Source organism: Triturus cristatus, chromosome 1_1 (assembly GCF_964204655.1).
Source record: "Triturus cristatus chromosome 1_1, aTriCri1.1, whole genome shotgun sequence".
Lineage (NCBI taxonomy): Eukaryota > Metazoa > Chordata > Amphibia > Caudata > Salamandridae > Triturus > Triturus cristatus.
Window position 1 is genome coordinate 96,563,954 of NC_140579.1, and position 23,415 is coordinate 96,587,368.

The window sequence follows — 23,415 nt, forward strand, 5'->3', positions numbered from 1 at the left end:
TTTTATGATTCTGATTCTGTCTATTGTTATTATCCTCAGTCGTTTCTCAATTTTATGTCCCAAATACTGTATTTCCTGCTTACAATACTGCAATTTTGCGGGGACACTTTCAGTCCTCCATCTGCCAAATGATTTAGTAGTGCTATTGTGTGTACCTCGCAAGCTTCACGTGTTTTCGACGCCACCAAAAGGTCATCAATATACTGAACTAGTACTGAACTTTCGGGCATTTGCAGACTTTCTAATGACTTCTTCAACAATTGGTTGAATATTGAGGGGCTTTCTGTATACCCCTGTGGGATTCGGCACCATGCCAAAATCCTCTCTCCAAACCGAAATGCAAAAAATTGCTGGCTGTCATGATGTAATGGGATGGAAAAAAAAGCTTGGCATAGATCAATTACTGTATACCATTCCGCATCATGTTGAATCTGGTACAAAATCACTGATGGATTTGGCACAATGGGACAACATGGCACAACGATTTTGTTTACCTTTCTCAAATCCTGTACTATCTTGAATTTTCCATTAGGCTTTTTAAGTCCCATTATTGGTGAATTACATGGACTACTCAGTATTTCTCTTAGAATTCCTTGCTTAATCATTTTCTCAATTATTGGAGTAACTCCTTCAATTATCTCCGGTGTCAATTTATATTGGGGAACATTTGGATAGCTTATTCCTTCTTTTACTTTTATTTTCACTGGATCTACATTTCTCATTAGCCCTACGTCTTCTCCAGTAAAATCCCACACTTCTGCCTTTACAGACTGCTTCAATTCTTTAGGTAATTCATCAGGATTGAATACTCTAAAGGTTCCGGTAACTTCACTTTCTTGATTAGCTATTGTCATTTTGTACAGTACATCCTCATCTGGTGTTTCAAATGCTATTCCCTCTGAAGTACAGAATATAGTGCAATTCATCTTGCACAACATGTCCCTACCTAATAAATTCACAGGACTGGTGTCGCACACTACAAAGCGGTGCATTTCTGAAAATTTCCCTATGCTAACTTTCACTGGTTCTGTAAGGTAAGTTTTAATCTGTCTGTTGGATACACCAACCACTTGGATCGTTTCATCCGAGAGAGGAAGATTCTTGACATCAGCTGATCTAACAGTTTATCGAGTAGCACCAGTATCGACTAAGAAAGTAATATTTTCATTATTAACCTTCCCATCTACAAATGGTCCTGTCTGGTCTACTTCTAGAGTTGCGCCAAGTACGCACTCCTCTTCGTCCCTTCGGCACCGTCAATAGCTTCCTTCTGAATCACTTTCATCACGTTGCAGCCAATACTGTGAAACTGCGCGAGCGCGTGATGGTTTATTTACCTGTTCTTCATTGTAGAATCCTGATTCATTACTATACTTCTGAGTGTTTCTGCTCTGCGGGAAAGGTGGTTTTGGCACCTGATTCTGTGAGGTAACCACCTGCTGCTGTTGCTGCAGTTGACCACTCACCTCATTCTGCACCTGTGGATTCAATGATGGATTTTCATTATTAGTACTCGGAGGATTTTTACACTCGGATTTCCAATGCCCTAACCTACCGCAATTATGGCATGGGAACTTCTTTTTACCTTCTTCTATATTACCTTTCCCTTTGCCTGGGCCAAATCTGGGTTTAGTTCCTGTGTTATTTGCTTGTTCGACTAACTAGGCTTCCTGCCTTTCAGCTACCTTCACCTGTGCCCACATTGCCTTTTCTTTTTCGCTGTTTGGCCTCTATTTCATCACTGAAATATTTGGCATGTCTCAAAACTTCATCTATTTTCTTATTTTGCCCATCTACCGTATGCTGTTTTATCATATCACCAATGTCTGGACGTAAACCATATACAAATCTGTATACGAAATGACTCAAATCCTTATCACTCAGGTTCTCATCTCCACTGAACTGCTTAAAGGCCAAAATTAACCTCTCATAGTAGGCATGTACTGATTCCTTACTTTCTTGATGTGTTCGGTCAATTTTTACCCAATCTGTCTCTTTGGGGGGTACCTTATTTTTCAAAAATACCATAACCTGTTTATATTTCTTCATTACCTCTGGGTCAGGGGCTCCTGTCTTAGGATCCCTAGGGTATTCCTGACTTGGCCAATTAATCATAAGCTTGCACTCTGTCCACAAATCTGCTGGCACTATTATGTCAAATAAGCTATTCAAGTCAATCCATAGTACTTTTGGCAATTTCACAAATCTGTCTACCTGCCGATACCACTCGACAGGCTTTTCGCGCAATCGAGGGAAATCATTTGTGAATGACAAAATGTCCTGTCTTGTCCATGGGACGTGTACATATCCTCCTCCAGGAATCTCCCTCATAGGGTATTCAGTTGCTACTTTTCCATTTTCTCTAAAAGGGAATGCTGTAACTGTCTTGTCTGGGGCATCATCTCGTTTTCGATACCACTTACTTCTCCATTTATCCACGTCTCCCCATTTTCTCAATAAAATGATTATGTCCTTAATCTGACCTATCTGTCCTGTGGTGTTCAGATTCTCAATATCCTTTTCAGTAAAATCAACTCGATAGGGTTTCTGTAAGGCTTTTACCTTATCAATATCTATACCCATCTCATACGCAACTTCTCCTAGTCTTTCATGTAAGTTTTTCGCTCTCCATGTCACACTTTTACATAAAAATAATATTTCTTCATCCTGATAGTTTTTCAATTTTTCTATGGGAATAGTCCCTGCTATTAATTCTTCCAATACCATCCGTAACTTGGCTACATCAATTGACTGGGATTCCTTATCTTGTTTCTGTAACCCTCTTAACCATTCACTTAGTTCCTCCACTGAGGGTCCTACTGAGCTTTCTGTGTTACCCTGTTCTGTATTTCTCTGGGGTTCTAACAATGTTTATACTGTCATTCTACTCTTTTCTGCATAATTCTGATTTATAAATAGATTATTTGAAACATGGGGTTCAAACATATTTATTGTCGGTCCCCACAGATTCTCAATTTGACTCCGTTCTGGACTCTCAACCAAATTATGGTTCCTGTATGGTGCCGTCAAACAATGTTCGCTATCTTTTTGCTTCTCAAAAATGGGCATTACTGGACCTATGGTCACTGGAACTGTTACAGCTTCTAAATTTTTAGTCAATTCTCTTATTTTCTCGGTTAATTCTAGAGTAGTTATGGCCAATTCTGCTGAATTTTCACTACTTATCCTATTCTCTGCCTTCTTTTCTATTTCTCTATTGGAGCTACTCTTTTCTAAATCTGGTGACATAGTTTCAGTTTTAACAATTCGTAATGTTTCTCTCATTGGGGCACTTGGTGTCAACATTTCTGGGTCTGGTCGGTACGGTGGTGGATTTTTATAAAACCCATCATCCAGCAGATCATCATCTGATTCATTCGCTCCGTAACCTCTTGATTCCACATTATTCCTTTTTTCCACACATTTTCTTCCTTCATTCTCTCCTATTGTTCTTACAGGAAACACACCCTCAGTCATACTTGCATTTCGCCACCTTTTCATTCGATCATCATGCATTTCATGCCCAAATCGTCTACTAAATAGATGTCTGTAGCCTTTAACATTTCTTTGTGTCTCTCGTTCATGCATTTCGTCTTCCCATTCCATCAATGCCTCAAATTGCGTCGGTCTAGGTCTTGGTTCTAGACACATCATCGTGTCCCGTAAATTCCTTAAAACAGCCAAATTAAAGGAACCATGCTCTGGAAATGCCAGGACTCCATCGTCCTTGGTATATTTTACCCAATTGTCTAACCAAATACAAATATGGTACCCATATTTCGCAATCATCAAAGATGCGGGGGGTTTCGGTGGAGGAAGTAACTGTCCTTCCCTAGTCTTGACCTGTTTGTCTTTCTTAAACACTTTTTTATTTTACCAAACCACGACTTTTTCTCCTTGTCTGGCGGTTGGTAATACATTTTCTTGGTTTCCGTGTATCGCTATTCTTCTCTTACAACGGTACCGTTATTCTGTCCACTCACAGCGCGACTCACACTAACGCACCAATCAGGAGCGTTTACGTCACCCTGTATTTCTCCACTCCTAGCGCGGCTTTACACTATCACACCAATCTGGAGCGTTTTACAGTTCTGACCAACTGTCCAATCCCAGCGCGGTCGTTCTGACGTCAGCAGCCGCTGCAGCAGCTCTGCTTCTGTCTACCCCTCCTTTACAAGTCCGCTCAGTGAACTCGTATTGTAACTCTTACAATTCTATTAGTAACAACACAAAAATATCTCCATTGTCCGCTTCGCTAACCAAAGAATAGCAATAGACCTTTCTCACGAGAATTCCGTCTTTACTGAGAGCAGCGCTTACCTCTGCCCTACTACGGAATCGTTACTTCCGTTGATAAAGTAGCGCATCCCTCTACTTCACCCTTCTAGCAAGCATCAACTAACTGTTTCTCTAGTATTTAAGACACATAATTGGAGACCTAATGCTCCTGAGAAATAAAACCAGAGTTTCGCAATTAATCGGAATGGCTTTTCATTCACACACTTTCATACAGAAAATGTAGTACATTCACACAGAATCCTGTCTTTCCCGAGAACAGCGAACAGTCTGTCCTACTACAGAATTATAACACTCGTTAACAAAGCAGCGCTTACCTCTACTTTGTCCTTCTAACAAGCTCAGAGAACACCTGCTACCTTTTCAGTGATAAGCGTTATCGGTATGCCATTTGGTTTCCTGGTTCTTAAAGACCAAAATTTCACAGGTAACCATCACTATCATACACACTTCTCTCAATACAGAAAATATTTCTAGTGGCAACACACGAGGATGTCACCGAATCGAACCCAGACAATGCGCCGTGCAACTTCAATTGTTACACGTTTTCTCCTGTGTACCTACAGGATAACCACAATTCCGTCTTTCCCGAGAGCAGCGCTTACCTCTGCTCTACTACGGAACTGTTACAAACTTCCGACTCCCTACATCCCAGAAGCCGTGCAAACAACATATAACTTAACGTAACTCATCATAGAGTGTTAGTACATAAATCAATACCAATCAGTAATCAAAAATCAATAAGCTATTTACAAGCAATGATCACCAAACCACAACAGTAGTAAACCATTTCTCTGCTACCAGGAAAAACTGCTGCAGCGTGGAATGCAAAATCCCTCCCTTCGTCACAGATCATAGATCACACAGACACACTCACTCACTACATTCGCTGGTGGGGCCCATAACACCAACATTCATTCTCTATTAATCTGTTTTCTAAGGAGGTGATTGTTTCATTACAGCGGATGGAAGGAAATACTCTTCTCTATTCAATAAGGCCTAAACTTCACCTTTTAGTACTCCTCTCATGGATAGGCCATGGATCAACTAGCTGCAGGTTGAAGTGATTATCTTAAAACTAAAATCAATTTACATTATTACATTTTCTCATAATAAACAACCCGACACAGTTTTTGTAATAATAATAATGTTTTTATCTAAATAATTGCAAAAGATCATTTGTTAAATCAAGCAGCTGACCATCATATTTACCTATTCTGGCTAAAAGTCGTTTTTCTAAGTCAGAATCTTGGTCATCAGTTCAATCTGTCAGAGTTTCCGGAAACAGCTGTCCTGCAGTGTCACCGTCCTCTCCGTCAGCATAACGTCAGGAAATCGATAAGTGCCAGGAAGGGAAGAGATGCAACCTCTCTATTCTATGGCCTTTTATAATAAAATTACATTCTAAAAGTAACTGATGATATTTTAGAGAGTCTCTGATTGGTCGATGAAATCCGTACCACCACTTTCTCATCCGAAAAATGTGTTTTTACATATAGTTCATGTTTGTGAATAAAAATGTATCTTCTTTTGTTTCTTTTTGGGTATCTGGCTAACATCCCAGAGAGTCCTTGGAGGGCACGGTCGGGTTAGGGTCGTATAGAGGCCACTGTTGCTGACGGCAACGCATGCGCACTTCACCCAAGCCTTGTTCAGCGTTGGCAGTCGGGTTCAGCGCCAGATATCAGCCATCTTTAGGCAGGCCATAATGGACAACTTAAGCAAAGAGACACAAAAAAGTAATTAATACATAGAAACGACTAATAAAATGTTATCCCCTCGCTAATACCCATATGTGTGTGTATTTATCTAGCAGAAGCAACACTCATTGCGGGTTATACTCACATTTATAGAGCACAAATTACAAATAAATCACGGAAGCAACATATAACATGTAAACTTTATTTATCTATGATTAATATGCGTACACTGTTTAGTTCACGTATTAATTAGGCCATGCAAATGCAATTCCCACGTGTATTCTTTATGTTAGTAAGATTGATTAAATTCCACAGCAAACCAAATAATTTGATTACTATTAGTTAATTAATCTTATTAATCTTAACGTGCAAAATGGAGAGGGTATACACACTTTAATATAAAACCCTGCTCCAGCAACCGCACAGGAGCACAGCCCGCTACCAGCAGTGGAGACATAACTGACTCTACAGAATTTCTGAGTCCAGTCCTTCTTGGTGACGGCAGCCTCCGAAACTGCGGTGTGACATACCTCACCTGGTAACACACTGGTTCCTACTCAGTGTGACATACATCACCTGGACCCGGGCACGAGAGGCGTTCTATAGGTACCGAATGGGTGCCGAGCAACGAGGGCGGTGTTCCATATGCTCCCACCCTTCTCCCGGGATCCCTGAGGCTTCATACGGATATGCCTCTGAGATAAACTCGTTTCTCTCCACCACTATAATTGTTGGCGGGTAATTTTTAATATAATTTTTCACACTCACAGTCCTCGGCAGGGTGAGCCTTAGCGCGCTCATACCACCGGGACTCTGCACCGCCACATAGTGAATCTGGTCTTCTAATTTTTGACCCTCACTCTTCTCCCTTTTTAATATTTCCAATTAGCAAAACAAATAAAATTGCCTTTTTGACTCAATTGGAAGCTTTTAAATTCACTGTCACCTCACACGAACCCCGCTCCGCAGTAACCTGGCGTTGCACCACACTGGGATGGCATTCGGCCATACCCAGTGGAGCCCGATGATGAAGCATGTCACCAACCAGGTTGGCGAGTGAGGGCTTTATATAAAACCTATTTAGGTTTTCTCTCCTTAAACAACATACAGTGTTATTTTGAGTCAGCAGACTTGTGCTCCTTTGACCCTAAGAGGTTGTGTATAAACCACACGGACTTCGTTGTTTTTTGAGATTTATCCCTTGAGGGGAGTAGTCGTGTTGGGTTCCCTTCCTCTCTCGTTGTTTTTGTGTATACCTCACCTGACAACACACATGCTCCTGTCCTAATCCACAGTGTGACACAGCTCACCTGATAACACATAGGCTCTTGCTCTGCGCTACAGTGTGACACACCTCACCTGATAACAGTCAGGGTCCTGCCCTAATCCACAGTGTGACATACCTCACCTGATAACATGCAGGCTCCTGCGCTAAGCTACAGTGTGACATACCTCACCTCATAACACACACGCTCCTGCTCTAGGCCACAGTGTGACATTCCTCACCTCATAACACACAAGCTCCTGCTCTAGGCCACAGTGTGACATACCTCACATGATAGCACACAGGTTCCTATGCTACAGTGTGACAACCCCACCTGATAACACACCAGCTTTTGCTGTAAGCTTCAGTGTTACATACCTCACCTGATAACACACAGGCTCCTGCTCTATGCTGCAGTGTGACATACATCATCTGATATCATACAAGCTCCTGCTCGACGCCACAATGTGACACACCTTACCTTATAACACACAGGCTCCTGCTCTAGGCCACAGTGTGACACACCTCACCTGATAACACACAGGCTCCTGCTCTAGGCCACAGTGTGACACACCTCACCTGATTACACACAGGCTCCTGCGCTAAGCTACAGTGTGACATATCTGACCTGATAACACACAGGCTCCTGCTCTAGGCTGCAGTGTGACACACCTCACCTGATATCATAAAAGCTCCTGCTCGGTGCCACAACGGGACACACCTCACCTGATAGCACACAGACTCCTGCTCTAAGCCACAGTGTGACATACCTCACCTGATAACACACAGGCTCCTAGCTAAGGTGTGACATATCTCAGCTGATAACACACAGGCTGCTCTAAGCCAGTGTGACATACCTCACCTAATAACACACAGGCTCCTAGCTACAGTGTGACTTACCTCACCTAATAACACACAGCCTCCACTGCTGTGATGTGACATACCTCACCTGAAAACACACAGCCTCCACAGCTGCGATGTAACATACCTCACCTGATAACACACAGCCTCCACAGCTGCGATGTAACATACCTCACCTGATAACACACAGCCTCCACAGCTGCGATGTAACATACCTCACCTGATAACACACAGGCTCCTGCTCTGGTCCTGCTCTAGGTCACAGTGTGACTTACCTCACCTAATAACACACAGCCTCCACAGCTGCGATGTGACATACCTCACCTGATAACACACAGGCTCCTGTTCTAAGCCACAGTGTGACGTACCTCACCTGATAACTCACAGCCTCTTATCTTAGGATTGGAGAAGATTTCTAACCAAACTCCTCACCCATCTTCTATAGGAATTGCTGAAGTACCTGCAGATATCGGTGCAGTACATTCATTTATCTGGTAGTTCTCCATCCAATAACAGAATACACATAATTTGTTTATGATTCTGAACATGAAATAACCACACCAGTGATTCCCCCTCACTCTGAATGGGGGCCATAGTAGAACACACCCTCAGCATCTCCTTCTGGGCGAACACATCCAGTGTCCTGGCAGGACAGTGGCAGCCTGCACACCACCTACATCTACTCTTTCATCCCAAGTGCTCAAACTTCCCGCCCCCCACTCATTTAAATTCTTTTGTGCCAGTCATACCCACTCACACTTGACTTCAGCCAGTTTCCACTCAGCCTGTCTCTGGGTCTTTGACTTTGTCTGTGGTGGGTTCGCTTCCTTGCAGTTTCTTCAGTGATCTAACTCTCTGCAGCCTCTCAAATTCTGACCTCCCCACAGCTTGTGAGGTGTCTGAGGAAAGGGGGAGGGCAGGAGTGGGAGAAGGACAGAAGACGGTAAAAGGGAAGGTAGTAAGAGGCTGCAGTTCAGAAATTGGGAGAAGCACGCTTCCCCCATAACTCCCACTCTAGGGACAGCTTTTAGGAAGCTATTTAATATCTAACCAGCTTTTGTGTTTTTCTTTATGATAGGACAAGTTAAGAACCGAGAAGAATAAAATTGAATCTGGGTTTGAAAAACTGCGGCAACTCCTGAAAGAACATGAGCAAACACTTTGTGAAAAATTGGAGGAGATGGAGAAGAAAATCACCATGGTAGAAAATGAAAATATCACCAAATTGTCCAATCAAATCACCTCTCTCAGCGCCCTGATAACGGCAATAGAAAAGAAGTGTGAGGCGCCAGCGTGGGAACTCCTGAAGGTGAGATATCAATCAATCAATCAATCTATGAACTTGGATTTGTAGAGCACGGCTAATCACCCGTGAGGGTATCCAGGCACTGGGCTTTTGCTGGGATCAGTTGAAAAGCCAGGTCTCGATTCCTTTTCTGAATTCAGGGAAAGAGGATGATGTTCGGAGGTGCAGGGGGAGGTCGTTCCAGTACTTTGCAGTGAGGTAGGAGAAGGAACATCCTCCACTGTTGCTACTTCGGATGTGGAGAGTGTGAGTGAGGGCGAGGCAGGTGAAGGGCAGGTGTCTGGAGGGTTGGTGGAAGTTCAGGCGTTGGTTGATTTATGCTGGTCCTTGGTCGTGGATGGCCTTATAGGCGTCAGTCAACATCTTGAATTGGTATTTTTTCTGGATGGGGAGCCAGTGAAGGTTCCTGAGGTGGGGGGTGATATGGTTCCTCCCGGGGAGTTCCAGGATGAGTCCGGCAGTTGAGTTCTGTATCGTCTGGAGTCTCAGGAGTTGTATGATGAGTCCTGCGTAGAACGGGTGGTCGTAGTCCAGTCAGCTGGTGACTTGAACTTGAGTGACAGCTTACCTGGTGTTGATGGGGAGCCAGCTGAAGATCTTTTGGAGCATGTTGTGGGTGAGTAATCAGACGAAGGAGACTGCATTGATCTGGTCTTTCATGGTGTGTTTGCTGTCCAGGGTGATGTCGGTTTGGGTGTGCATCAGAGTTAAGAGGGCCATCAGGTGTCGTTCCACAGGGAGGTGTTATTCCCAGAAAATCAGCACTTACGTCTTATCCATGTTGAGCTTCAGGCAGTTGGTCTTCATCCAGTCGATGACGCTCGTCATGCAGTTGTGGGAGTTGGTCCTGGTGGTGGAAGGGGTTTCTGTGAGCGAGAGGATGAGCTAGGCATCGTCTGTGTAGGATATGAAGTTGAGGCAGTGGGTTCTGACGATGTTGGCCAAAGGCGTCATGTATGTGTTGAACAGGGTGGGGCTGATTGAGCTGCCTTGAAGGACGCTGCAAATTATGCTCTTGGGTTTCGAAGCGGAGGGTGGTTGGCAGATCTTTTGGGTTCGTCCTGTGAGGAAGGATGTGTTCCATTTGAGGGCGTCTCCCTGGATCCAGATGTGGTGGATTGTTTTGATGAGGGTGTCGTGTGATACGGTGTCGAATGCTGCTGAGAGGTCGAGAGGGATCATGGCTGCTGTCTCCCCACGGTTGAGGAGGGACCTACTGTCATCGGTGGCGGTGATCAGGGCAGTCTTGGTGCTGTGGTTGGCGTGGAAGCCAGTTTGGGAGGTGTTCAGCAGATTGCTGCTCTCCAGGTGCTCGTGAGTTGATCCCCTTCTCAAGGACTTTGGCTGGGAAGGGGAGCAGAGAGATGGGGCGGTAGTTTTTGAGTTTGCTGGGGTCGGCGGAGGGTATCTTGAGGAGCGGTCTGACCTCTGCATGTTTGCATTGATCAGTAAAGGTGGCTGTGTTGATGAGTGCGTTGAGAATAGAGGTGGTGGGGGCAGAGGTCTGTGGGTGCTCCAGAGTGGATGGAGTTCATGATGGCTGTGGTGCTCTGTGTGGTGAGCAGTTTCCATGTGGTGAGCGGATGGTTGGGTGTGGCATCAGTTGACATGAGGAGGCTGTAGAGGTAGTTGTTAATGCAACACACCAGGCAATTCCAGTGAAAGTTATTAACATGGAAATGATATAGCAAATTGTGTAAAAAGCTGAGCCAGCGTCTTAGAGAATTGAGAAAAAAAATCCTCCTTTTTTAAGAAGTTTGAAAATATTTCAGTTCTAAAGCAGTTACTTTTTTCCTGAGACAGATAGGCACTTACGTTTGCGTTCACCGATCTTTTGTTAGGGTGAACAGCTACATAACTAGGCATTTGGAATAGATAATGACACGCTCACTGTTTTTTTTCAGCTCCAGATAAAGATTGCCACAGAAAACGCTTTAGATTGAAGAAGAGTGACAATTACATATCACATGTAACCCTTGGTCATATTACAGAGTGTGTGACATGAAAGTTCGCAAATTTCTTCCCGACAGCACAAGAAATTTGATTTATAACTGGATTATCATGAAACCGTGAACGGCAACCAAATTCCTCACCAATTTGGCTTGGGGTGGGATTAGAGGGATAAACCTCCTCATTGTGGTCATACGCTGTCACTTTTGACAGTGATGCTCTGCTCAAATAAGTTGATTAGTTTACAACCCGGAAGCTTCCTGAGAAATCGCTCCATGGAAAGGGCACTAGATGAGGGTGACAGAGAGCATCCAGGACATCCCTCCGAGGGTGAAGGAGAGCATCCCCCCGACGGCAACAGATCACATCACTCAGAGATTGACAGAGAGCATCCAGAAGATCTCACCGAAAAAGACTGGGAGCATCGCCCCCGAGAGCGATAGGGAGTATCCCTCCGAGGGCGACTGGGAGCATCCCTCCGAGGGCGACTGGGAGCATCCCTCCGAGGGCGACTGGGAGCATCCCTCCGAGGGCGACTGGGAGCATCCCTCTGAGGGCGACTGGGAGCATCCCTCCGAGGGAGACTGGGAGCATCCCTCCGAGGCCAACAGGGAACATCCCTCCGAGGGTGGCAGAGATCATCCCTCTCTGGTTCCACAGCCAGTTCTGAAACAGTCTAAGTTGAAGTAGTTTATAATGACCACCAATGTAGCTAAAGGTTTGGCGTATAGTTTTGTGTGAGTGATGAGAAATGAAATGGGACCAGTAAGACCCACAGTCCAGGGGAGGCTCATCCGTCTCACAAGAGAGGACCACTCTTTCCTCCTGCTAGAATGATGGACCTGGACCCATTGATAGGACCTCGCAATTGAGTCTAGGATGCTCTCCCGTGACCTTTTGATGTAGCCTCTCTTACAGTTACAGGAAGAAGACTCCTGACCTGGTGATGAACCTCTTGTGCCAGTTGAGGACGGTGGCCCATGACCTGCTGATGAACTCAAACGGTCCTATATATTTGGGTTATCTGATGATAGTGGTCCTGCGCTTGCCACTTCCCTCTAAGTCAGTAATTCTGCTATCTTAGAATTTCAATAGACAATACACAGATGTGGGGAGAAGTGCCCTACAACAGAAGGCTCCTCTATTCTACAGGCAGCTGACAGCTCCTCTGTTCTATAGGCAGCCGACAGCTCCTCTATTCTATAGGCAGCCTACAGCTCCTCTATTCTATAGGCAGCTGACAGCTCCTCTATTCTATAGGCAGCCTACAGCTCCCCTATTCCATAGCCAGCCAACAGCTCCTCTATTCTATAGACAGCCGACAGCTCCTCTATTCTATAGGCAGCCGACAGCTCCTCTATTCTATAGACAGCCGACAGCTCCTCTATTCTATAGGCAGCCTACAGCTCCTCAGCTCTATAGGCAGCCGACAGCTCCTCTATTCTATAGGCAGCCGACAGCTCCTCTATTCTATAGGCAGCCGACAGCTCCTCTATTCTATTGGCAGCCGACAGCTCCTCTATTCTATAGGCAGCCGACAGCTCCTCTATTCTGTAGGCAGCCGACAGCTCCTCTATTCTATAGGCAGCCACAGCTCCTCTATTCTATAGGCAGCCTACAGCTCTGCTTGCAGGGGTTCTTTCCAGGTTGCCCTCACCTGTAAGGAAGCAGCAATCGGGGATCCTGGCTCTGGAACTGGTTCAATGTTTACAACTGTGAACCCCGTGTGCGCCGTTGCTATAGTGATTCACAATAAATGACTACACCTTGACGACCACTGTCAGAGAACCAAGATTTGTGATATAATACTCTGTGACATCAGAGCTTTTGGGGAAAGCTGAATATAAGTCTATCATAGTAATTCATGACCATCAATGATGTAAATGGTGTTTTAGGTTCGATATGATTCAGAATGTGTCAAAGAAAAATATCTTTCTAGTAAAGATTGACTTTTTTATACCTAAAAAACATATTGTTTCTTATTTACATGTTTCTCTAAAATTCTACGCTATTTATCTCTATCAGTGCTTTGTGGGTCTCGACACCGGTCAAAGAGACTCCTGGCGCAGTGACCTGGGTTTCTTACCAGTATTTGTCCTAGTTTTTTTAGATGTAGATGAAACTTCGAGAGCTCCATCTCTGGAGCTGGCTTCAGGGAGTTCTGACATTTTATTCATTGGCACAGACTGGTCAGGCTAAAGTCTTTGTCACTCAGTCTTGGCAGGAAGAGAGAGTGGAGCTGGGTGTGCCGTGACAGAGGAAACTAAGACAAAGGCTCAGAAGAGAGGCCTTCCCTCCCGGCTGCTGCACAGAACTGCATTAACTCTTCTGGGGATAAAGAATGCAGGAAGTGGGCAGCGAACGACCTTCAGAGCATCAGTTGTCTCCCCCAATCCTTTCCGTTCACAGAAGTCTGGTCCACTTCAAAGACCTCAGGAAGGTTTCCACAATCTACCTCCTTATCTGTCAGGCTCCCTCCATCCTCCATCATATGTACCATTCACACACAGGGGATCCAAAATGGACTCCTGTCCCCATACATTTAATCACAATAGACACACTCTGAGCTCACCCTAACCCCCACATGTAGCACGCTTGTATCATGCACTGTCTCCGTTGGTGTCTAGGTGCTATAGATTACAGCATGTAGCTAAATTGTACAAAGATCATAGTGTATGAGACTCCATTAGGATAACTCACATCACTGCAGAGGTCCAAATACCTGTATTCAAAGCGTGACAAACAGAGTGTTCATGGGAAGAAAACAACTTCCATTAGCTACTCTAGCTGAGCTCTCACTGTGTGTGATATCACCTGTAGGTCATGTAAAATGTCTCCTCTCCAGGTGGAAACCATTCATGATTTATAATATTATGTGAAGTTCTCCATGTCCTGGGTCATGTGACACAGATTAGAATATAACAGACAATGCAGTGTCATGTGACCCCATTCAAAATATCACAGACTGTGTCATGTGGCCTCATTCAGTAAATCCTACACTGCACTGCTTCATGTGATAACATTCAGAATATCACAGATTGTGTCATGTGACTTGTTTTAGACTAGCAGACTGCGTCATGTGAAATTATTCATCTCACCCACTGCTGTATCATGTGACCAGGGACGTTGAGTCTAGGAGTGGACGGCAAACTCCGCTTCTTTGACACAGTTTTGCCACATCCTGTGCTCTGCTTGGAGCATGGAGTTTGGCAAAAACTCGTCCTGCCGCCGGCAGAGCAGAGTTTGGCGCCCGCCCTACCAACACTGCTCAGAAATCAATCTGCTCCCAAGTATGCGAGTGGGAAAACTAGCTGCTTACATGGGCTTTGTGGGCTTTGTGCATCTCTGAAAAGCCCGAAAGCTGTAAAATGCCTGCATCCATCCGTGCCCACACTTTCCAGTTACAGTCCGAAAACTATGCCCTTTAACGTCCTTCAACGTCCCCTTTCATTCTCGCGACAAACTTGAATTCAGAATATAAAACTTCTGCTTCCACCAGTAACACTGAAGATGGTGCTGAAGTACGGCAGGATTTGCAGTTGCTGAGGTTACAGTGTTACAGAGTTGTTACAGAGTGCTATAGCCGTTGGCCTGAGACAGGTTCAACTTCTCTTAATAAATAGGTAAGTGGTCCCCGCTTCCTCCCGATGCAATGCCCCTATAGGCCAATACTTAGTCACAAAGGGTGCTTCGTGTTTTTTGTTATTATCTGCTGGTAAATAATATGCGCAGTTCACTGGTTTTTTTAAGTGAGACTTGTATTTTTTTTGCATCTTGCCTTGCTTTGCGATTTGCAACTCTAGCTTCCGCCTGCATCTGTTTGAGAGTATTGAGCAAGATGTTAGACGGTGTGTTTTGACTCGGTGCGCCGGCGGATTCCTCCTCGTGATATGTTTGAGAAGTTCCCAGATAATCCCATGCTAATCCTCTCCCAGTACTTCCCATGAGCCCAGCCGGCTGACTGCTTGGCTTTATTTTGCTCTTCCTTTTTCTTAAGGTTGAGTCGTTTCCTGTACATACGTCATTGCAGTCGCTCCCTGTCGAGCTAGAATCCGTCAGCTCGTCCTCCCCTGATATTACCATCTCCTCTTCTCCCTCTGTGCTCTCCTCTAAGCTTGCGTCTCCATGCTGCACAGAGTGAGAGTCCGAATCCTCATTTAGAGAAAATAATTTTTCTCCATCTACCTCACCGATGCTGTTTTTCTCCGTTAGCGCTGTCGACACTGGCTCGCAACACCCGTGCCGTCCTGCCTCCTCCACTGGGCTAATACATTTGTCCACTGAAGCTGCGGACCTGACCCCCTTGATATGACTCTTTTGTACAACTTCAAGGGCCTTAGGGGTTCCTAGCTCTGCCTCGAGCAACAAAATTGCCTCCATCATCTCATCGGTTGCACCCTGTTTCGCTAATGAGTCGATTTTGCTTGCCTGGGGGCCCTCAGTGCTCACGGTACTCACAGTACTCACGGTGCTCACGGCTCTCTCGACTGACAGTGACAGTACCAAACCGGACTGTGGAGCAGGCTGCATCGAGACTCCGGCGTTGCCGATCTGCTGATCCCCCTGTTGCTTAGCAACCTGAGCGTCCGTGTTTGACGTGCTTTCCGCGTCCTCGAGGACGCTGAGACCGGAGCTGAGGCTGCCGCTGGTTTCCTCTCCGCCGGTTTCGTTGCGACTCACAGCGGATTGAATGGAGAAGACTTCCGATAAGGTAGGTTGTCTAAGGGTAGTCGCTCTGCTTTTTTCCTCGCCCCTTCCTTGCCCCAACTTTTTCTCAACTCCATCCTCCTGCTGCCGCACTAATCTTGTCATCTTCAGATCGGTGGCTCCATCTACTCGGTCAGTTGGGCCCGTGGGGGTATTTACAGCCGCTTTTTCCCCCCTCCGTGACTCAGCTTTCCTAAGCCTTTGCGCTACTGCCGCTGTCTTCCGAATTGCTCCTAGATCCTTTGGGGCTGGCGGCGTCACCTTAGCTGGTTCCATAGGAGTATTCTCGAGCTGATGTACTTCCTTATGCTTCTCCTGTTTCTCCTTCATTTTGTCCGTCTTGGCAGAGCGCGGGGGCATCTTGTAGAACTGATTGCCAAGCACTGTCAGTGGCAGTGTCAGAATACTCAACGTTCTCCGCGTGCTCTCCCACTTCCTCCAGGCCCTCTTGAAGGCTACCTTCAGCCAGCTCCGTTTAAGTATCGCAGGTAACTTCCACGTTTCTGGAGAAATTCGAGTCGGCGCAAGTAGGGTTGCGTGCCAGAGACTGATCATAGCCTTTGGGGGGGGGGCATTTCCATCACCAGTACATGTCTCAGGGCGCTAGATTATTACCACCGGGAGAGGTATGGAACAGCGACTGCTCAGCTCAGCCTGTCCGCGGCCATCTTGCCTGTCATCTCCCACTCGTTTGAAACATAATATGCGCAGTTCACACAGCATGTCGCAACTTGGACAATAACATCACAACATTGGAATTCTCTATAGGAGGGTGACACAGGCAGCGGACGTGTGCGGAATAGGAGTACGACTGTCCCTCTTGCAAATCCTGCTCGTTCTACAGTGGTAACTTTTTACTGCATGAAACCGTTAGTGCTACCAGTAATCCGTGTACACCAGGGGTCTCCAACCTTTTCTGTAGAGAGAGCTACTTCTGATCAGTAAAATCATTGGTGCTACTAAAGGCCGAGCAACTGGTGCATTGCTCCCAGAGTCCACCCCTAGTACCCATTAATAAAGTACCGCTTGCAAGTGGTCCCTCGGCACAAACCGGAGGCAGGAACCTATTTTACATTTCTCTCATTATTTTATTAGTTTATAATGCTTCCAGTGAGGGTCTTTAGGCGCTGTCCATAGGCCGTAGTCGATAGGAGATTAAGGGGCACATGCATCAAGCAAACCAAAAGCGATTCCTTAATAGCGAGAAATAAGGAATCGTTATTAAGGAATCGCTTTTGGGCATGCATCAACAGATTCGGTAAATCCTAGCGATTCCTTAAAAATCGCTATTTCCACCGATTAAGCAATAGCGGGGCATGCAAACTCCGAATAGCTAATAGCGAGTTCGGTAATACCGAATTAGCTAATAGCGAATTCGGTAATAGCGAAATCGCAATTGACCGCGTCGCACCGGGAACGTGCAGATGACATCACCAACCAGGAAATACTGCAGCCCCACCCACATTGCATCGACAGAGGAGCAAACAGGAGCTGTGACTGAAGACTGCCTGTGCAGAGTGAAGCCACAACAACTGTGCCATCCTCAAAACAAATACCTGATGGAGAAGGAAGCACCATCCAGCGCTGAGGCTGCACGCAAGCGCAAGCGCAAGTTCTCCGACAGGGAGCTGGAGCACCTGATAGAGGGAGTCAGCAGCAAGCACGATCGCCTCTTCGGTAAGCTGTCCCTCAAGGTGCCTGAGCAAGGGAATCGCCGCATTTGGCTGCTCATCCGGGAGAGGGTGAATGCTGTAGGTGTGACGCCCCGCAGCATCGACGACCTCAAGAAAAGGTGGTACGACCTGCGGAAGCGTGCAAAGTAGAGGATTTCAGAGAGGCTCCGGGAGGCAAGCAGAACCGGAGGCGGCCCTTCCACGGTCCAAGCAAACACTGCCCTGGAGGATCTGGTGGAAGGAACAATCGAGCGGGAAGCAGTCGTGGGAGTGACCCAGATGGACACGTCCGGCGCAGCCACAAGTGCCCAAGGTAAGATGCATGCCTGTGCCCATACCCAGCATAGCGTAAATCCGTTTCCATGCCCCCAGCAAGATCTGAGTGTGTATGCAGCTTTGGCACAAACAGCTTTACTCCTAACACTAGTGCATCATGGGAGTTGTAGTCTAGTAAGCCCAGTGTGCATGTACAGGCGTAAATGCAATGACCATTCACCACATCAGTTGAACATGGATAGAGACTGTTTATTTAGTGGATCACAGAGGGACATGTATGTGTACAACACTACGTAGGTGTAACTATCCCACTAACCATGCACTGTTTCACACACAGATGCATCTCCTGGGGATTCGGACGACAGCGGGCGGCTGATAATATCCGAGACACCTGTGGATTCCGACCTGGAGACAGCGCAGGATGCGCATACATCACCTCCACCTGCCACCCCACCAGCACCACCACCACCAGCACCACCAGCACAGGCACCAGCGCCACCAGCACCAGCCACACCCTCTGCAGCTACAACAGCCACAAAAGCGCAGAGGCGCAGGTCCAAAGTTGCGCCCTTGCAGGTGATGGAAACACCCTCCACACAATTGGGACACAGTCTGCGCACCATCACACCACCTGATGCACCACCTGGACGCGCAAGACTCACACAGCGGCGCAGGGCTCGGCCAAGTTCCGTCTCCTCAGGCGACCTGGATCTCCCACACACTTCTGCCATCGAGGAGAGGATGCTGCATGTACAGCGCCTGCAGGGACGACACATGGCAAACATTAGCTGCAATATCGTGCGCCTTGCTAGAGAAATGCGTGGCATGACTGCGGCGGTTACGGACATGAGCACGGTGGTTAGGGACATGACCACTGTGGTGGCAGAGGGCAATGCTCACCTCAGGGAAGACATCCATGAGCTCACCCGTGCCATGAGGGAGGGCCATGAGTGCGAGAAGAGGAGGCATCGACAGCAATTGGTGCGTTCCGCCGCCGCTACAAAGGCGATCACACGTCACAGCAACAGTACCGCAGTGTTGGCACGCCGCTCTGTGTCCTTGCAGGTGGACCTTGGGCACTTCTGCGGGGATGTTGCCAAGGCACTAGGGCAGATGACCACTGCTGTTGAACACCTACAGGGCAGCACATGCAGTGCTGCTGCTTTGGGAGGGGATGACGCCAGTGAGGCTGCCTCCAGTGTCAGCAGCGTGTCACTGGCAGAGGCCAGCACCAGGCGCCGCAGTTCGCGGGCCTCCACGGGGACAGGCCGTGGTGAGGCATTGGAGACACCTGAGCGGAGGCTTGGGGTACGTGGCAAGCGCCACTAGACAGATACACAGACATGCCGGACCATGGTGGGGCAACCATGGACCTCCCCTTTCTGAGTCTGCACAGGCGTGACTTTAACGCACATTTGATTTTACTTTTTTCCTGTGGAGCATTATTTCCATTGCTTGTTTTGTTGCACATACCGCAGTGCTACTGTGCATTAAACAGTTGCACCCCAAACAAACTTGTAATGTTTCATTCTCACCTGATTCTGAAATGATGTTGCATGATGTATGTCCGCCTCCTGTGGCCCTCTGCTGTGTTAGGGACGTGTGCCTGTCGTTGTTGGGCGGGTGGTTGGTCATCCCGGTGGTGGTCATTCCTGTCAACCTCTATGGGTATCCCCCTTCTGGTCGCAATGTTGTGCAGCATTGCACATACAGCAATAATCCGGCAGCAGGTTTCAGGTTTGTATAGCAAGGCGCCGCCAGTCTTATGTAGGATTCTAAAGCGACTCTTCAGAATCCCAAGTGTCCTCTCTATGACATTCCTAGTGCTTATGTGTGCTGCGTTGTGGCGGTGTTCCTGTGGGGTTGCTGGATTGATGTATGGGGTGAGTATATATTCACGCAGGGCGTAAGCACTGTCACCTAGAAGATAGAAGCAAAGACTTAGCATTGGTGATGTCCATACATGTGTGGTGTTGGTGTGGGGAAGCGTAATTTGTACGTACCAAGCAGGAGTCCCTCTCCAAATTCTCCGTTGATTAGACGCCTGTGGATTCCACTGTGGTGGACTATGTAGGAGTCGTGTGTGCTCCCCGGGAATTGTGCCACTAGGTCCATTATGATGTGATTGGCATCGCACACAACCTGCACGTTGATTGAGTGGTAGGACTTGCGGTTCCGGAATATGTACTCATTTGCTGCGGGTGGACATATGGGGATATGCGTACAGTCGATGCATCCACTTACATGGGGGAATTGTGCCACCTGGTAGAATGCCTGTTTGTTGCGGTCCAACTGCTGTGGGGTTGTGGGGAAGCTGATGTGGGTGTGTAGCATTGTCAGCATGGCATCTAGGAATTTCTTGAAGAAGCGTGAGAGTGCGCTTTGCGATACGCCTCCGGCTACCGCAATTACCCCCTGGAAACTCCCTGAGGCCAGTAGGTGCAGGCTGCATAGGACCTGGACGTGCGCAGGGATTGCATTGGTCCGGTGTGTCTGGTGCTGCAGTGATGGTTCCAGGTCTGCAATGAGGCGCATGATCATGGCACGTTTAAGTCGATACTTCTCGTACACCTCGTCCTCGTTCTGCCCGAGCAAGGTGATGCGCAGTCTGACAACTCTCTCCTGGACCCTTCTCCTGCGCTGTCCTGCCGCATTGATACGCATCCTCCTTGCAAGCACGTAGAGGGCTGCCATTTTGTGGTAGCCAACAGGGTCTCCTGGGCCACATTTAAGGGTTTGGTCATTGGCACAATCAGTTGCACATGTTGAAAGTGTTTTTTTTTATTCATGTGACTTTTTTTTTACTTTAACTCCAGGTTCTGATTCCCCTTATTTAGCTCAAGCAAAATAGCGATTTTGGGGATTTTCGGTATTTGCGACTTTTGTTGCATTGGGGTGCGATTCGTTATTTGCCATTGGCACTTTCCGGGAGCTAATAGTGATTTCGGTATCTGCTCATTCGGTATTTAGCGATTCGGTAAATTTGCTTTCTGGTTATTTGCGATTCGGTATTTTACCGGATTTATTTTGCGATTCGTTATTGGCTCACATTTTGGGTTCATGCATTGGAAATCGTTTTTTTTTTATTCGCTAACGGGTGTTATTAACGATTCGGTATTTTACCGACTGGATTTTTGCTTGATGCATGAGGCTGTAAGTCATTTGCCCAGAATCAGAGGATGTGGAGCCTATGCCGAGACTCGAACCTGGATCCCCAGCTTCGAAGTCGGCAGCTCTGGCTCTTATGCCACACCCTCGCAGTCATTCAAATTCAATGAAAAGAAATGTAAAATAATGTTCCTGGCTCCGGTTTATGGCCAGGAATGACTCAGATCACTTTATGTATTTAAAAATAAAAGCTCTGTGCGAAACGCTGCTTTAATTTACATGATCAGGCCTCGAAAAATTTAAAAATGCAAGTCTAGTGACCTGAAAAGAGTGCTGCTAATAATTAAATAACGCACACACAAGCCGCAGCTGGCGCGTGGGGGTTTCTGGGATGGGATTTTGCGAGAGGGATGCTATAGGAACACCCCAAACAACTCTGTATGCTCACGTTTCCAGTTATCTCCGGACACAGAGTTGTGAACATGCACCACCCGCTCGCCCAACAGTCAGCCTGCACTGCCAAAAGAACGAGTATTTAAGGGGCCTTTCCCGAGATAACAGTATAATTTTTCTTTTAGTTTTACTTAGCGCGAACTCGGCCCGAAGGTCTCAGAGCTCTTTACATGAGCACCAGTTACATTACAGACGGGCTCATTCATTTCACGGGGAGATTGACTGATTTGCCAGAATCACAGGATGTTGAACATCCCTGTCGAGACTCAAACCCGGTTCCCCAGCTTCGAGGTTGACCGCTCTAGCCGTTAGGCCACATTATGTCCCCTAATTGTGTCACACTCCAGAATTGTGAAGCTGCCTCTGTTGTTTAAGATGTGGGAGCTGGAGCGGATTCCAGGGTCGTGCAAGTGCCATCTAATATAAAAGCTTTTAGCTAACGGGGGCTGTTGTTGGTTATTCATTTTGGCACCCAGAAGGTCATGCTGCAGGGTGCTGAAGAGGAACCCCCCCATCATGTCACTTGACTCTGAAGAGAAGGGCACACTGCACTGACGGAAACTCACCAGCACAAATATGCAGACAAAAAGGCTTTTTAAGTGTATTCATGTTTACATTAGACTTTTAGTTACCTGAATTCAACGATGAGGGGCTGCAAGCGTGTCAAGCTATATCATTTCCAGAGAAAGGCTTGGTGGACTGGGTGTTTGTTTGTTAAGTGCGACTACTCACCCGTAAGGGTCTCAAGGCACTGGGGGGTAGGGGAGGGGGGTCGCAGGTTGCAGTCCATCAAGGAGGGGGTCCGCCAGCTTCTATTTCGAGAAAAAGCTTCAAATCCACAGGCGCCGCACTAGCGAACCTATCAATCAATCAATCAGGAGGTTTACAGAGCGCGCTACTCATCCGTGAGGGTCTCAAGGAGCTGGTGGGGGTAGCAGCTCCGGATCAGTCGAATATCCAGGTCTGTAGGTCCTTCCTGAACTTGTGCAGGGTCTGGAAGCGTCTGATGTTCACCGGAAGCTTGTTCCATGTCTTGGCTGCGATGTAGGAGAAGGCTCTCCCACCTGCTCTGTTTCTGCAGATGCGGGGACTTCTGCCAGGGTTAGGTCGGTGGAGCGGAGGTTCCTCTTGGGTACGTGGAACGATACTCTCTCATTGAGGTATTTCGGTCCGATGTTGTAGAGGGATTTGCAGGTGTGGGTGAGGAGCTTGAAGGTGATTCTCTTCTCGACGGGGAGCCAGTTAAGGTCTCGTAGGTGTTGGGTCATGTGTTCGTGACATTATTCAAGCGCTGCAGACAGAGCGGCAGCACACAAGGGCTGGTAGAGGCAGTGTAAAAACATGCCGCCTTGTATATCAGCCAATGGGAAGCGGCCATCATGGACTGGAAGCACACCAGTCACTTACGGTGGGCAGTCTAAGACTGCTCATGCGGGACTGACGTCACTCGCTTTGCCCCCACTCCCCACCGAAACTTAATAGCCAATGGGAGCAGTTGGTGTGTGCGACAGCGGGCAAGAATGGACAAGAGACCAAAAAGGCCCAAAAATAAACAAAATTGCAATGACAGGATACAAAAGTGGGGTCAGGCTGTGAGGTACTGACAGGTTGTCGGCGAGCCACCTCTAGCTCGCCATCGACTGGTTGCAGACCTCTGCTTTAAATGTTTCTGGATTTTCTCCCCCATAATTCTTGATAGTAATTTCATTAAAAATTAGCCAACATACGACCACGGGACACTTGCTTATTATTCTGAAATTTTACCATCCTGAAGTCGTACTTTAATGTACCAACATACAACCACAGGACGCTTGCTTATTA

The 23,415-nt window shown here is 46.9% G+C and overlaps 1 protein-coding gene and 1 pseudogene across 2 annotated transcripts in view; both read left to right on the forward strand.

The window, feature by feature from the left end:
- LOC146869606 (E3 ubiquitin-protein ligase TRIM39-like) overlaps positions 1–23,415 on the forward strand; it is a 135,903-nt pseudogene that overhangs the window by 57,912 nt on the left and 54,576 nt on the right. Inside the window, exon 3 of the transcript XR_014962377.1 lies at positions 9,200–9,430. The product of XR_014962377.1 is annotated as an E3 ubiquitin-protein ligase TRIM39-like (transcript). The remainder of the gene's footprint in view (positions 1–9,199; positions 9,431–23,415) is intronic.
- Positions 16,995–21,294, forward strand: LOC146869607 (uncharacterized). Its single transcript, XM_085608586.1, has 2 exons — positions 16,995–18,070; positions 18,371–21,294. Exons 1-2 carry the CDS (start codon positions 18,037–18,039, stop codon positions 19,360–19,362), a joined length of 1,026 nt encoding a protein of 341 aa, XP_085464712.1. The 5' UTR covers positions 16,995–18,036; the 3' UTR covers positions 19,363–21,294.